Genomic DNA, 15339 nt, shown 5'->3' with positions numbered 1-15339 from the left:
TTGATTGGGGAAATCCAAACTTATACAACCTTTACTGCACTTATGCAATCTTGTGTAAGTGCACTTTAGTCTAATGAGTGCTGCATATTTTAACCAAATGGAAATTTGTGTTCTTTGTTGGTAATTACAATGCCTCTGTATTTGCAGTGTCCTCCTAATATGCAATTTTCCATGTTTTAGTCTAGTATATTCAAGTTTTTACTCAACAGTCTGTAAATACAAAAACACTGCAAGTAAACAAATATATTTATATATCGTAGTAAGACAGGGTTTGCAAATGTAATGTTTGCGAGACACAAGTTTAACAAATATCAACACACTGTTATTCGGGGTTTATAATTTTATCTGACTGGGGGTTAGAATGCAGGAACTATTCTAATATCTAAAGCAAAACCTCTTTCTACGTGCGGCAAATGCTGAAATACACAAAAGAAAAGCAATGAAGCAGTTATCAAAGCACAATCATTGTGCACAAATATGTCCATAGCGGCACAATTTGCTTTATAGGCGTCTGTCATTGAATTAGTGCGCGAGATTCCCTGTTATGAAACGCGGCGTTCGCTGTTTCACAACAGGGTGGAACGCGGAGCGGGGGAGCCAATGGGAAGCACCGCCAAGCGTCACGTGTTTTTTTTATTTATGTAATGTAATGGTGTCAGAAGACGAGAAACCAGTATAATGCGGGCTAAACGCAAGAGAAAGATGTTGGTCTAGCGAACACAAAAACAGGAAAATAGAGATCAGTCGGTCGCTTTTTATTTGGTCTTTGCGCAGCGTTGATGGAGTTCGGAGGAGTCAGCAAAGCCACACTGATCGGTCTGAAGCGGAGTGAACCAATTCATCGTTCACAACAAGGGAAAACGTTACTCTCACAACAAAGACTGAGATATGATTGACAACGGATAATCATACATATTAATATATTGTCATATATAAACGTAAGTTGGAGAGGGAATCCTAAAGCATGCTCTTGGCACACCTGGCTCAATTTCGTAGAAACTGGCCTTTGGAAGATTATAAAAGCAGTGGTCACGAAATGAGATAGGACAGAGCTGCTAAACTACCCGTATCTTATAACTTTTTAATCATGCCACAGTTCATGCTCAAGAATCGAGCTCTGTAACTTAAGCTGTTCAACTTTCAGGAGGACGCTGTCACTGGATGAAAGAGTCCAGTATGGATCTGCTGGAGTGTCCGATCTGTCTGTTCCTAATGTGTGAGCCCGTGACCATGAGCTGCGGTCACTCGTTCTGCAGGAGATGTATGGGGGCTTTCCTGCCCTCACGATGCCCCACGTGCAAAGAACGATTAAAACAGAGAGATGCGAAAAACATCAAAAACAATGTGTTACTCTTCAGCGTCATTGAGAAATGTTGCCCAGAAGAGACTAAGATGAAGTGTCACATTCAGGAGAAGCTGAAAACGAGCGAGTTTACTGAAGCGCTGCGTATTGCAGATGAAGGGATCGAGATGGGTAAGGTTGCAAACTCTGTTTACGAGGCAAATTACCTTATGCAACATGATATTTATTGTGTAACAGGGAACGTTTAGTGGCCGTTTTGGTTTGACAACTGAACATGCAGATGCTCGATTCGTTTTTTTGTTGTTGTATTAAACACTGGTTATATTTAAATAAATACAGCAACTGGAAGTTTTTATTATGTTTAGCTGCTTTAGGGTGCTTGCGTTGAAAACATACAGAGAAACATACAGCGAGACTAGTGTATTCGAACGAATCATTAAGAGTCGACTCTTTTATGTGAATCAAAACAAAGAATCAGAATACCGAAAGAATCATATAAACTGGTCATATAATCATGTAAACCAACACACTTTGGTGTTAGGTTACTGAATTAATTTGATTCACTTACCCAAACGCAATGTGGCTCAAAATAAACCAAAACTGTTACTGTTGCAGGATACTTTTATTAGAGTTAATTATTGGTTGTTCATATGATATAATTCATTATGTTAATGATTTTGTTCTAATATTTTTATTTCATGTATAGTTAAAAAAACAATCACTCAATAATTGCAATTTTGGCGCATAGAGTGCCTAATAAGTGCTCGGTGAGGTAGGTTGTGCAGTCTAGGAATCTAACTAGATTTTATACAACAAATTAAAGCAAATATTAACATTTCCTTTTATTGCTGTACAGAATATTTGTAACTTATAATAATAGCCGGCACTTTTTATAGGACATTTATACAATGACAGCACACCTCATTCTGCTGAAGTAGGCCAACGAGTTTGTGAACCTCATATTCACTAATGAAAAAGAAATTCCTTCAATGCAATTAAAAACCTCTAGACATATAATGATTTTAATTAAATGAGTATAAATGTACAAAGAACTGAAAATAGTGTATGAATCATGTCAGTTCTGGTTATCACTGTGGAAAGTGCATCACAGAGATGTAATTAATGTACTAAATGCATGTTTAGAATCAGATCAGCCTATAAACACAGGTATGCTAAGAAAATGAAAGCCATAGGCAGCAGGAGTTTGAAATCTTTTGTTTCTAGAAATATTTGCCCTAGATTGCAGCATTTTAACACAGCGTGGGCTAGTTGAAGACTGTTAGATATTGTCTTTTGTGATCCTCCTACTCACACACTTGTAAGCGGAGAGCCGTGCTTGTTGCAAGCTACAGTGATTTCATAAGCTCAGGTCTCCTAAAGGGTTAATGAGTTCCAGTGAAAGTGGGTTAAAACATGTTGAGTGGCTGATGTCACTAACAAGGTTAAATAAGGCCACAAAAGCATCTCTAGGGAACACATTGGTGAAATAACAAGTTCCCCTAGGTACACAATACACAAAGGAGACATTATAAGATGCATGAATGTATTTGTGGAGACTCCGGTGTATGTATCTCAACATAATGAGCTATAGTGCAGTTTGATAATATTGTAAAGCGCTTCTCTTATAGATATAGCAATACTATTAACAGCAACAGTATCTTTTAGTGAAGCATACGTATCATTTTACGTATAATTATCTTTCAGTAACATAAACCCTCTGAGGCAAAAGCGAGCTCGTTTCAACTCTTTGAATCCAATTAGAGGCAGTTTCCTGTATGTTCAGCGTTCTGCCCCAAATATACTTTCTCTCTTGTGTAACCAGGGATCCTGTGACATAATCTGGTTTGTTTTGTATTGTATCAGGTTATTTTATCGGTCTGTGTGCACATGTATAAGTAAGCATTTCTGTCCCTCTTTATGCAATGGATTTCCGATCACTGATTCCTTTGTAATTGAATTTGATTAATCTCTAATGCAAATCCACCCCTTCTATTGTTTATCTTGTAGCAGGTGAATTCCATTCTTTATGCATTAGAAAGTTTCTTTTCCTTATTTTTTTTTTATTGCGCTATCAGTCCTCATGCCATCCAAGTGGTACAGATGTTAGATATGCACTAAAACACAATTTTCCCTGAAGGTGGGAGGAAAGTTTATTCAGAGTGCTGCTGTTCAGTAGCCTGACAAGCCAGAACCACTTCAAGATGTTTGGTCTGGAAACTCACCATAGACAGGGCTCAATCCGAGGGGCGGGATAAACGGTTGTCTTTCAAACTCCCTCTGCAAGCAATTGGACAGCGCTAAAACCAACCAGAGCAACGTGAACCGGAGCTTGTTGATAGATTAAAAATTCACCGTATCCGGTCGGCTAAACTCCGAACACATCTACCCTTTTTAAGAATGACTTCAGTGCCGTTCTTTGTTCTTTTCTCAGAGAAAAGCTTAACTACAAGTCTTCCAGATTCGTGGTCAAAGCTGATTCGAAACACCGCCGTTCACCAGTTTCTGTGTTTACTAGTCGCATACAAGCGCAACTCAGCCATCATTATGTTAAGCCCCGCCCACCGACTCTAGACACGATGTGATTGGCCTGACCAGAGGTTTTTTGACCAGAGGTTTTTTTTGGCCTGACCAAAGGTTTGGTTTTTACAGCTCAGACGTGTATTGAGAGTTGACACTCGCGGCAGATTAGAGATGCTACCTCTAGGGTGCGTCTAGATTTCTAGACTAGCTTTAATTTTTTTTTTTTTTTAGGTTTATGCACATTTAAAACACTCTAAACAGTTAAAAGCCTCAAATCTATGTGTGAAAATGAGACTGAGGATCACTGTCTATCTTTTCATGCTTCTACAGCTCCTGATGACGTGAGTCTGAAAGTGTGGCGGGCTGAGGCCTGCATGGGTCTCCGTCGCTTTTCTGATGCCCTCCGTGACCTGGATGACCTGTGCTGTGTGCGACCCAACTGGACTGAGGTGAGGACCATCTTTGCTGATTGTACTCGTTATTTATGTTTTCTAGGGACAAGAGTTTTGTTTGACTACTGTTTAGGGATGGTGTTGACAGGTGAATTCTGCATTCTGAAAATCTGTATCAATTTATTATACATATTTATTATTTGGCATACTCACTCTATAAAAGATCTCTAAAATGTCTGTGCAGTCTCATGGTGTGGTATTATGGAAACGACTGACAGTTTCATAGTTATCATCTCTGTTGGTATGGACAGAGCACATTGTTGAATTTGGCATTATTACCCCAGCAATATACTGGCATACACTACCTTTCAAAGTGAACTTAACTTCATTATTGTCCTTGAAGGCAATTCTTTGTGTAGACAGCAGTATACATACACATACAGCAACACAACACACATCAAATAACACACATTTATTATAAATCATTTCAAAATATGATTGCAGCAGGTATAAAGGAATTATTATATCTATGTGATTTGCACAAAGAGAGTTTAAATCCCCGGCCTGAAGAAAGCAGATAAAATTCAGTACACAATGGGTGGTAACATCTTCCTAATCACCCTATTTTCATAAATTTGTGTAATTCTGTCCCCACGATCTTGCAGCATATTTTAACTATACTAACATTTAATATATTACTAATTAAGTTCATAATTGATATTACTTTTTAAAATTGATATACTACTTTTATTCAGCAAAAATGCATTACATTGATCAAAAGTCACAGTAAATACATTTATAACATTACAAAATAATTATATTTCAAATAAATGTAGTTAAAAAAAAAAAAAAAAATTGATTAAAAATATAATGGTTTCCAAAAAATGTAATTGATATTAAGCAGCACAACTGTTTTCATGAAGGATCATGTGACACTGAAAACTGCAGTAATGCTGCTGAAAATTACCATCACAGGAATAATTTCATTTTAAAATATATTAAAATAGAAAATGGTTATTTATTTTAAATTGTAATACTATTTCAAAATGTTACTGTTTTTACAGTATTCTTGGATCAAATAAATGCAAAAATAAATTTTAAAAATGTAATGTACATATTATGCAACTATGGTTTGATTATAATTATTATGTAAAACAGGGGAGATAAGAACATTTATAGACTAGACAAGTACAAATTATTGTCTTGTTTTGGGAAAAATAATTCAAAATTAAAAGAGTTTTTGCTTAAAATAAGCAAAATAATCTGCCAATGGGGTAAACAAAATAAAAAGAATTCTGTTTGAATTAAGATTATTTTGCTTACTCCATTGACAGAATATTTAGCTTATTTTAAGCAAAAACTCTCTTAATTTTGAGTTATTTTCCCCAAAACAAGGCAATTACTTTTGCCTGTCTAGTAAATACTTCTTGTTTTAAGAATTTTTAGATGTTTGGACTAGAAACAAGAAAAAAATACCAAGTAAGAAAAGCATTTTTTGCAGTGTTGAATAGGATTATTTGTGCTAAATTTGTATTTAAATTCTGTGTTTTTAGGGGTTCTTTCGTAAAGGGAATGTTCTTCTTGAAATGGGCAGAAAAACCGAAGCCCTCATCCAGTTCTACCGCTGCCTGAAGCAGCAGCCTGACTTTGCCCCTGCGAAAAACCAGATTAAGAAGGTGGGTCTTTCAGAAAGTTTGATGAACAATTCACTTTTCTGGAGAGAGTCAGAACCAAACGATTCAGAACCAAAACATTCTGGGCAAATGAAGCATTAAAAACATGATTGAATGTTTTATTTGATGCAGATCTTGGAAGCAGAGGGCATGCCTGTACCAGAAGAAGTTCCACGTATTCTGCATGTTGTGTCTGAGTACTTGCAAGATCCCTGTCCTATCACCAGCTCTGTAAGCCCCTCGTGCACAGATAGTCAGCAATACACCCTCAATAATGCTGAAGGTCAAAGTGATGCCGGGCAGGTGAGGTGTGCGCACGGCTCTTAATGCTGGTAATGTGAGCAACTAATGTCAAACTGAAAGATCTGATATAGTTGTTATTGTAATGTTTTCTTAAAGATATTTTTTTTCCTCATGAAAATAGATTTTAATGCTGATATGGCAATAAAAATAAATGAGTTATATGTGATGTGAGCTATATGCTCACTCTCATGGTCTTTCCTGTTCTGTCCAAGAATGCAACTAAAGTGAAGCACGGCACCAGCGGCGAGTGCTGCCTGAGCCTGTGTCAGGCCGTGTCCTTCCTCCCCACTGCTGAGGATGATGAGGAGCTGATGATGAATAGAGAGGAGAAACAGAACAGAGGTGAAGATATCTAACTTACTGCTCATGAAAACAAATGCAATGCATTCACATATATATAAACAGCATCTAGAAATTATTAAAACATTGTTTTTGTATTATGTATAATTTAATAATAATGCTGAAAAAAAGGAAGTTTATTTGCTTTGCTTCATACGATTTTAATTAATTGTCACTTATTCACTTTTTAAGCATTAAAGGGTTAGTTCACCCAAAAATGAAAATTATTTCATTTATTACTCACCCTCATGTCGTTGGACACCCGTAAGACCTTCGTTCATCTTCGGAACACAAATGAAGATATTTTTGTTGAAAGCTGATGGCTGAGAAAGGCTTCAGATAGGCCTCCATTGGCATTCAGTACATTCCCACTCACAAGACCCATTAAAGGCACTAAAAACATTGTTACAAAGTCCATCTCACTACATTGGCTGTACAATAGTTAATGGGCCTCATTCATGAAACACAAGCAGAACGAATTTGTGTGTAAATCGTTCGTAAATCCGCTCTGATGTAAATTTTCGGATTCACGAAAATGTTCGTATTTTCAAAATGTTAGTTGGTACAAAAGAAATTTACACTTGCTCCCTACCACGAATAAATGGTGCGTAAAACATTTGAAAGTTCTGTGTTCTAATTTAGGCAAACTGATGACATTGCATTTTGATGCACTATGTAGGGCAGGCCTACCATAATAATATTTCAAGAATTGATTTGCCTGCCTGTCTTTTTTGTTTTGTTTTGTTTGTACTGTTTAACATTGGACAATAGGCAGCGCTCGTCACTGTCATTTTTTACCAGGCCGTCCAATCACAGTGGAGGAGGGGCGGGTCAAAAACTACGCTGACCAATCATCCCACTTGTACACCTATACACATATTCTTTAAAATGAGATACTAGTAGTAACACATTACTGCCATGGATATTCTGTATCAAAGTATCTCAGCTGGAAAAATATATATATAAAAATAATATATAAATATATATAAAAAATATATATATAAAAATTATACTTAAGCTGCCCTTGCAAGGTCGGCCGTTTTCAGAAGAGCACCAGGTGTTTAGCTGTTTAAAACATGCTTTGTTGGACACACGATAATTTAATATTTATTGCTCGCCATATGGCCAATTAGTCTCTTCAACATTTATGCAAGTTGTAGCTCATGGGTGGGGATTATGCTAATTATGAATGAGCGTGCACGCGCATCCTATTTACGCATGTTTGGAATTCACTAATATACACACATTTACCTATCGAACCCGTGGTATACGAAGCGTTTGTGAATCTGGAGGAGAGTTTTTGTAAAGGTCCATTTTATGCGCAAATTACTCCGAAATTGCTCATATATTTACGAAAGTTTCATGAATGAGGCCCATTGTGCGCACAAAAATCAAAATAACGACTTTATCTACCAAGTTATTGATGTGAACTCGACGCATGCGGATATTATGATGCAGATCTGCCGTTCAGATACATGACCCAGAAGAGGAGGAGCGCCGCTATAGCGCGAGTTCACGTCCGAGACCTACAAGGAAGACAATAACTTGGCAGATAAAGTCATTATTATTATTATTTTTTTTTTTTTTGCGCACAAAAACTATTCTCGTCGCTTCGTAAAATTATTGTACAGCCACTGTAGTGAGATGGACTTTGTATCGATGTTTTTAGTGCCTTTTATGGGTCTTGTGAGTGGGAATGTACTGAATGCCAATGGAGGCCTTTCTGGAGCCTTTCTCAGCCATCAGCTTTCAACAAAAATATCTTCATTTGTGTTCCGAAGATGAACGAAGGTCTTACGGATGTCCAACGACATGAGGGTGAGTAATAAATTAAATAATTTTTATTTTCGGGTGAACTAACCCTTTAAGTAAAGAATACATAATAATGTATGTAGGTGTTCGTTTCCGCAAATTGTGTGAGACTGGTTTGACACTTAATTATATTTATAACATAGCACATTAGCCAAGCTATATATACAGTATAACACTCCTCCAGTACAGAATAATCCTTTAGTGATTTATTATAGGTTAACTATACAACAATCTGATAATATGTATTAGTAAATTGTCATATTAAACATATGATATTCGTTTTGATATTCAAGATTAATTTGGGTTTTGGAAATTCTTTAGTGACATGCAAACATAATGAGTTATACATTTATAGTATTATTAAATATAATTATTATTCATATAAATCCTTTTCTTTTTTCTTTTTTTTAACTTCATAAGCAGTTTGCAAACAAATCTTTGTTTAGACATGATTAGACAGCAAATCAGAATGATTGGTTTGTGTCTTTAGGTGTTTGCAGTGTGGACAGAGAATCTTGCCTCGGCGTTCTGACAGTGACTGATTTTGAGTGCCCTCTCTGCATCAGGTCAGTGGGGATTTATAGTGTGTTCTTTTTCACTGGCCTTGTGTCACTTGCATTTACTTTGATATAGTATTTAAATGTTAGATTACAGGAGGCACTTGCTATACACAATATAAATTATATACCCTTACACAACCTACGCATCACACAACACTTTCTGCATTTTTATATTTTCCATTTATCCTTATGGGGTCCTCAGTTTAGGTCCACAATGTGACACGAGTCCCCATGAGTATGTGTGCATTCAGGTTGAAGTCCTCACACCTGGATAGAAAAACATGAACGCACGCACGCACACGCACGCACACGCACGCACACGCACGCACGCACACGCACACGCACGCACACGCACGCACGCACACGCATGCACGCACGCACGCACACATGCACACACAGTTTTGTGAATTGTGGGGACTTTCCATAGGCGTAATGGATTTAGCACTGTACAAACTACATTCTATCCCCCCACACTGCCCCTGCCCCTAAACTTACCCATCACAGGAAACATTCTCCATTTTTAAATAAAAAAACACATAATTTAGTATGTTTATTAATCCATTTACATTAAAAATTAAAAAATTGGAATACTACATACATTTAAAAATGTAGTATTCCAAAAGTTGTGCATTCCCACATCTTAATGGTTTGTTAACTTTCCTCCTCTTAATCTGTGGCCAATTGTCATGATCAATGAATTAAAGGTTATTCTATGAGCCGGTGACAACACCCTGTGGACACACTTTCTGTAAGAACTGCATTGAGAGAAGTCTGGATCACAATCTACGCTGTCCACTCTGCAAACAACCACTGCAGGAGGTACTACACACTGTTACAATAATTACATGTATTTAGAAGCATGTAGAAACATATATAATTATATATATTTAAAATTCTAACTTTATATCTCACACATACATTGTATTATTTTAGTTTATGTAACTTTATTTTACAATTAAATGTTTAGTTTTTCACCTTTCAGAATAACGTCTTAAATCAGACCCAGTAGACCGATTCTTCTAATTCAAGTCTATCACATTGTGTTTTCATAAAGTAAATTACCAAAGAAAACGAAATGAACAAATTCAACAGAACAAACCATATTAGAGTTCAAATCTCACCGCATTACTTCCTATTCCCAGTATTTTAAGAACAGGAAGTACAACCCCACAGTGCTGCTGCAGGAGGTTATGTCCCGCCTCTTCCCCCAGCAGTTGGCAGAGAGGAAACAGGTGCACGAGGCAGAGATGGCAGAGCTCTCAAAGTGAGTGGAGTGCCCCTCTCAATGATAACAAAAAACTGTGCTCCTGCCTATATAGTGCAAATTAGTTTCTATTAAGGGAATTTCCTGGAATCTGGAAGAGCTCCATTATCTGCAAAATGTATAAAATGGTATTTAGAAGTCATTTAACCTTTCATCGGAGAGGTTTTAACAGTCCAGAAAGAAACATTTGGTATTGTGTGAAGTTATGCAAAAGCAGAATTCTTTATTAATTGACCACACTTTATCTCCAGTTTGACCAAGGACATCCCGATCTTTGTGTGCACGGTTGCGTACCCTGGCATCCCTTGCCCTCTGCACATCTTTGAGCCTCGCTACCGCCTGATGATGCGCAGATGTATGGAGACAGGCACCAAAAAGTTTGGCATGTGCAGCTATGAGCATGGCAAAGGGTATACAAATTCAATTTTATGCAGCTAGCATCTGTCATTTAAGGTCATGCTAGCTTCTACACTCTTACTGAGTTTAAGAAACTTAATTTAGGCCTTCAATTCTCAACTTATATACATTATACACACTACCGTTCAAAAGTTTGGGGTCAGTGAGATTATTATTTGTAAGGAATACATTATTTTATTCAACAAGGATGCATTCAATTGATTAAAAGTGACAGTAAAAACTTTCTATTTTAATTAAATGCTGTTCTCTTGATTTTTCTATTCTTTAAAGAATTGTTAAAACAATGCACCAGTTTCCCCAAAAATATTAGGCAGCACAACTCTGACTCTCTCTTTGTTTTGCTTGTTTTGACACCAAAATTCCCTGTCACAGCTTTGCAGATTATGGCTGCATGTTGGATATTTTGGATCTGGATTTGCTTCCTGATGGTCGCTCCTATGTGGATACAGTGGGAGGAAGTCGCTTCCGAGTGCTCAGGAGAGGACAGAGAGATGGCTACCACACTGCTGACATTGAGTACCTGGAGGACCATAAGGTCAGTTGTTGTTACATATTGCCATAACTCTTAATTTCAGATCTGGTTCCAAGAAAAGCCACATTGGAAGAAGTCTTTAATGAAAATGTAAAATTCAAATTCTGCCAATAATTACTCGTCCTCATGTTCATGCAAACCCGTAAGACTTTCGTTTATCTTCGGAACACAAATGAAGATCTTTCTGGTAAAATCTGAGAGCTTTCTGTCCCTCCACTGGTAGCTACGCAATTAACACTTCAACGCAAAAAGTTTATAAAGAGATTGTAAAACTAATCCAAATGAATTGAGCATTTTAGTCCAATTTTTTTAAAGAGACACGATCGCTTTATATGATAAACAGAGGCTTGTTCTAGTGAGTTAAGCAGCATGTTTGAGCTTCCACAAGAGGGTATTTCTCGAACATTAAGCAGGTTCAGTTGAGCTTCAGTTTATGTTCGCTTATCAATGTTTATATGTGAATAAAATATAAATTAAATGAAATCTGTTCATGATCAAGTCTCTTCTAAAAATGTGGACTAAATTACCAAATTCATATGGATTCGTTTTATGAACTTTTTGAAGCTTCCAATTGGTAGGTGTGTAATTGTCTACACTCTAAAAAATTCTGGGTTCAAAACAACCCAAGTTGGGTTGAAAATGCACCGACCCAACAATTGAGTTGTTTTAACCCAATGGTTGAGTTGTTTTAACCCAGTGGTTGAGTTGTTTTAACCCAGTGGTTGGGTTAAATGTTGCTTAAGACAATCCAATTGCTGGGTAAGAACAACTCAACCATTGGGTTAAAACAACCCAATTGTTGGGTCGGTGCATTTTCTACCCAACTTGGGTTGTTTTTAACCCAGCATTTTTTAGAGTGTATGGAGGGACAGAAAGCTCTCAGATTTCACCAAAAAGATCTTAATTTGTGATTCGAAGATGAATGAAAATCGGGTTTAGAATGACATGTGGGTGAGTAATTAATTGGGTGTACTAGTCCTTTAAAGCACAGATTTAGTGCAGATGGGAGTGGAAAGTTGATCTATTGATGACGCGCAAATTAAAGAAGGGTTTGCGTTTGACACAAGCTGTTAGTAAGTCTGGCCCAAAGACTGTATGGCAAATATTCAGAAATTAAGGGTTAGTTAACACGATAACGATGCATTAAAAACACACGACAACATTTTCACAATGACCCCCGTTCACACGAATCTACAAATTGTGCTAAAATGACTATAAAGGCTGTATTATGCAATCCAGGCCAGTCAGAGATGTCGCTTTGTCAAGAAACAACCCACAAACTTGAATACGCATGGGTAAACATGTAACATGCTTGCGCATGATGTCACCCTTTTTCACAGATTTGCATTTTTGTTGTTTACATTGGTCATTTTTAAAAACGAGTCTCATTGTTGTGGAAACGGCCCTTAAACCTTATAAGCACCAGATAATACAACAAACATGTGCATGAAATTGCGCTCATGGAGCCGTATCCCTGAAGCATCTGAAATTCTACAATTCAATCGAATCTTTTTAGTAACTATAGTGATTTCAGTTAGTTTAATCAAACCTTAACTTCCTTATCCATGCGATATGAGAATCAACATGCTGGCGACAAATATCGATATTTGAATGAATAAAATAATGCACTCTAAATAGATTTCCCTACTCCCAGCATTCCTGCTTCATTCATGGCTTCTCAAGGTGGTGCTAAACACATCAATGAGGGAAGCGTGAACTTAAGTTAACTAGCCTACGAAAAGTAGTTTTTTTTAACAGGATGGCAGACAGCAGTGTGAATAAAATAATACATGCCCCAGCCACGTATAAGTCCAAAATCTGGAACCACTTATGCTTTTATACCATTGATGGGACAAACAAAATACCACGAACATTGTGTAGCAATATATTAATTATCACAGAATTGCTGTATCATGAGCCATGTATTGTATAATGAGGTGCCCTGTGATTCCCACAGCACCCCTAGTAAAAAAGGTGTCATGATTGAACATTAAATGGAAAGCATGCATTAAAGATTCATGAGGAGAGTTATTACCACTATCACAAGCCTGAGCTTGTTTGCCTGATAGATTACTTATAATGGCAGTAAATATGAAACCTTTTGTTAGCACTGCAAATTTAATATCAAGTAAATATTTTATGTTAATTAGTGTTCATTGCATGTTTATTCAGCAAACATTGTGATTATCTGCCTGTTAGTCAACGAATTCAAACTCATATCTAAGCCATCTACATTATGATTTCACAAGCATTTGTATTATCATCAGTATGACAGTAAAACTTCTGCTTGTTTGCGTTTAGGTCGAAGGCGGCGAGCTTGAATTACTGCAGCTTCTCCATGACAGCGTGTATCAGCAGGCGAGGGAGTGGTATCTCCGTCTGAACAGCCGCATTCAGGAGCAGATCAGCCGGCAGTACGGCATCATGCCCGAGAAAGAGGACGACATTCAGGTCGGAGCACACACAACATTGTGTTTTAGCGAAAGCACTGATCTTGAATTTTAATAGTAACTTCCTAACTAGAATGAATGTGTTTTTGTGCATTGCAGGCATCTGTCAATGGACCGGCCTGGTGCTGGTGGCTGCTGTCAGTGCTGCAGTTAGATCCAGCCTATCAGACCACCGTTCTGTCTTTGACTTCCCTAAAGGACAGACTGGGTCATCTACGCATTGTTCTAGAATACTTCTCTCAGAGCTAGGACAGAGACACATTATATGCACATACCGCTGATCTCATCACATGCATGCACTACGGAAGAAAAACGGTATATTTTGATTCATCTGAGAGAGATTTGTTTGCTCTCAGCCAAAACTTTGTCACTTTTTTTTTCCTGATCATAATCCACTCAAGATCTTGTGCTTGGATGGATTATACATCGGACAGCTATGATATGGGTTGGTTAGAAATAAGATGACTTGTTCTGGTGGCTGAACAACTATTGAATTAGTCATTGAACTAATTCTTATTTAGTCAAGCACCAAAGAATTAGACTCCTTCTACACAGAACAGCTGTTTATTGGTTCACGCTGTTCGCTTCATTAAACATCATCAGAGTGGGTGCCAAATGTTGCAGCTAGTATTGTTGAGATACATTTGAGATGTTTCCAGTAGTACTGGGCCCCGGCCAGGATTTTTTTGTGTGTAGCTCACATTTGTGGGAGAGTGGGAAACAGTTGGCCCATGTGTGTGATGACTGAATAGGAGCTCATTGATTATGCATGAATAAAACGCTTATGACTACAGCCTCAAAAGCTCACAATTCCGGCCGTACGTTTTAGTAGAATCAGAAATAATATTATCCTCAGTAACTGATGAGGGGTCACATTAATATTGCAGTACTAATGACAGAGAAATACATTTCCTTTTTCCCATGAATGAAACCTGCTAGTTGTAATGCTACATCTGTTTCAAGCTTGCTGGCATAACAGTAGAAATGAGAAAAGAAAGGAATTCTAGCAGTTTTTAAAATGATTAAATACTTTTATTTAGCAATAATGTTTACAATTGATTAAAAGTGACATTTAAAGACATTTATAATTTTACAAAACATAAAAAATGCTGTTCTTTTGAACGTTCTAGTATTAACCAATAACAACAACTACAAAAAGGATTGAAAGGACAACTGTTTTCAACACATTTTATTATTATTATAAAAAGGAATACATATTTCTTGAACAGCAGAACAGTGACACTGAAGAGATGAGTAATGATGCTGAAAATCTGCTTTGCCATCACATGAATAAATTACATTTGGAAATATAATTAATAGAAAAACAGATATATTAAGATATTTCACATTATTTCTGTTTTATTATATTTTAAATCAAACACATTCAATAATACAACACAACAATACAAATCTTACCAGCCCTAAAATTTTGAATGGTGGCCTACAATATTCTCAACCAAACAGCAGTTTCAGGCTTGTCATGGGCACCAAGGCCATTGTGGGAGGTGTTGTGAAGGTTTTAGCCATTTTTAGATCAGTGCAGCTCTCCAAACCTCTTTGTGTCAATCATAATGGAGTATTTACGTGTGCTTGTGCCTTGTGTTGGGCCTTAATCTGGTTTCAAATGTTTGGTTAAGGAGGAACGTGAGATTATTGTTTCTTATTTTTTCTTACTTCTGTTTTAGTGCCATTTCGAGGAATGTTAAAACGGCAATGTTACAGCACTTCAATGGGCTTAACTTACTTCCCCCCCTGCTCTGATTGTGCCATTGTT

At 37.1% G+C, this 15339-nt stretch overlaps 1 protein-coding gene across 2 annotated transcripts; it reads left to right on the top strand.

The window, feature by feature from the left end:
- The first annotated feature begins 623 nt into the window (after nt 1–623).
- lonrf4 (LON peptidase N-terminal domain and ring finger 4) lies at nt 624–14962 on the top strand. Of its 2 annotated transcripts, XM_067457516.1 has the most exons (13): nt 624–938; nt 1145–1474; nt 4154–4272; nt 5769–5891; nt 6021–6191; nt 6404–6533; nt 8833–8908; nt 9607–9721; nt 10045–10166; nt 10418–10576; nt 10956–11118; nt 13417–13566; nt 13665–14962. In XM_067457516.1, the coding sequence occupies exons 2-13, from the start codon at nt 1162–1164 to the stop codon at nt 13812–13814; spliced, it is 1791 nt and encodes a 596-aa protein (XP_067313617.1). In that variant the 5' UTR covers nt 624–938; nt 1145–1161; the 3' UTR covers nt 13815–14962. The 2 variants fall into 2 exon arrangements, with proteins under 2 accessions (XP_067313617.1, XP_067313616.1); XM_067457515.1 differs by having other exon boundaries at nt 624–1474.
- The last annotated feature ends 377 nt before the right edge of the window (nt 14963–15339 follow it).

Source organism: Pseudorasbora parva, chromosome 11 (assembly GCF_024679245.1).
Source record: "Pseudorasbora parva isolate DD20220531a chromosome 11, ASM2467924v1, whole genome shotgun sequence".
Classification (NCBI taxonomy): domain Eukaryota; kingdom Metazoa; phylum Chordata; class Actinopteri; order Cypriniformes; family Gobionidae; genus Pseudorasbora; species Pseudorasbora parva.
Note: the sequence above shows the minus strand (reverse complement) of the source record. Positions and strands in the feature narration are given on the sequence as shown.

Coding starts and splice junctions, on each gene's coding strand:
- lonrf4 (XM_067457516.1), top strand. CDS start 1,162: ATGAAAGAGTCCAGTATGGATCTGCTGGAGTGTCCGATCTGTCTGTTC. Junction 6,192..6,403: donor GTCAAAGTGATGCCGGGCAG/GTGAGGTGTGCG, acceptor GTTCTGTCCAAG/AATGCAACTAAAGTGAAGCA. Junction 10,167..10,417: donor GAGATGGCAGAGCTCTCAAA/GTGAGTGGAGTG, acceptor CTTTATCTCCAG/TTTGACCAAGGACATCCCGA.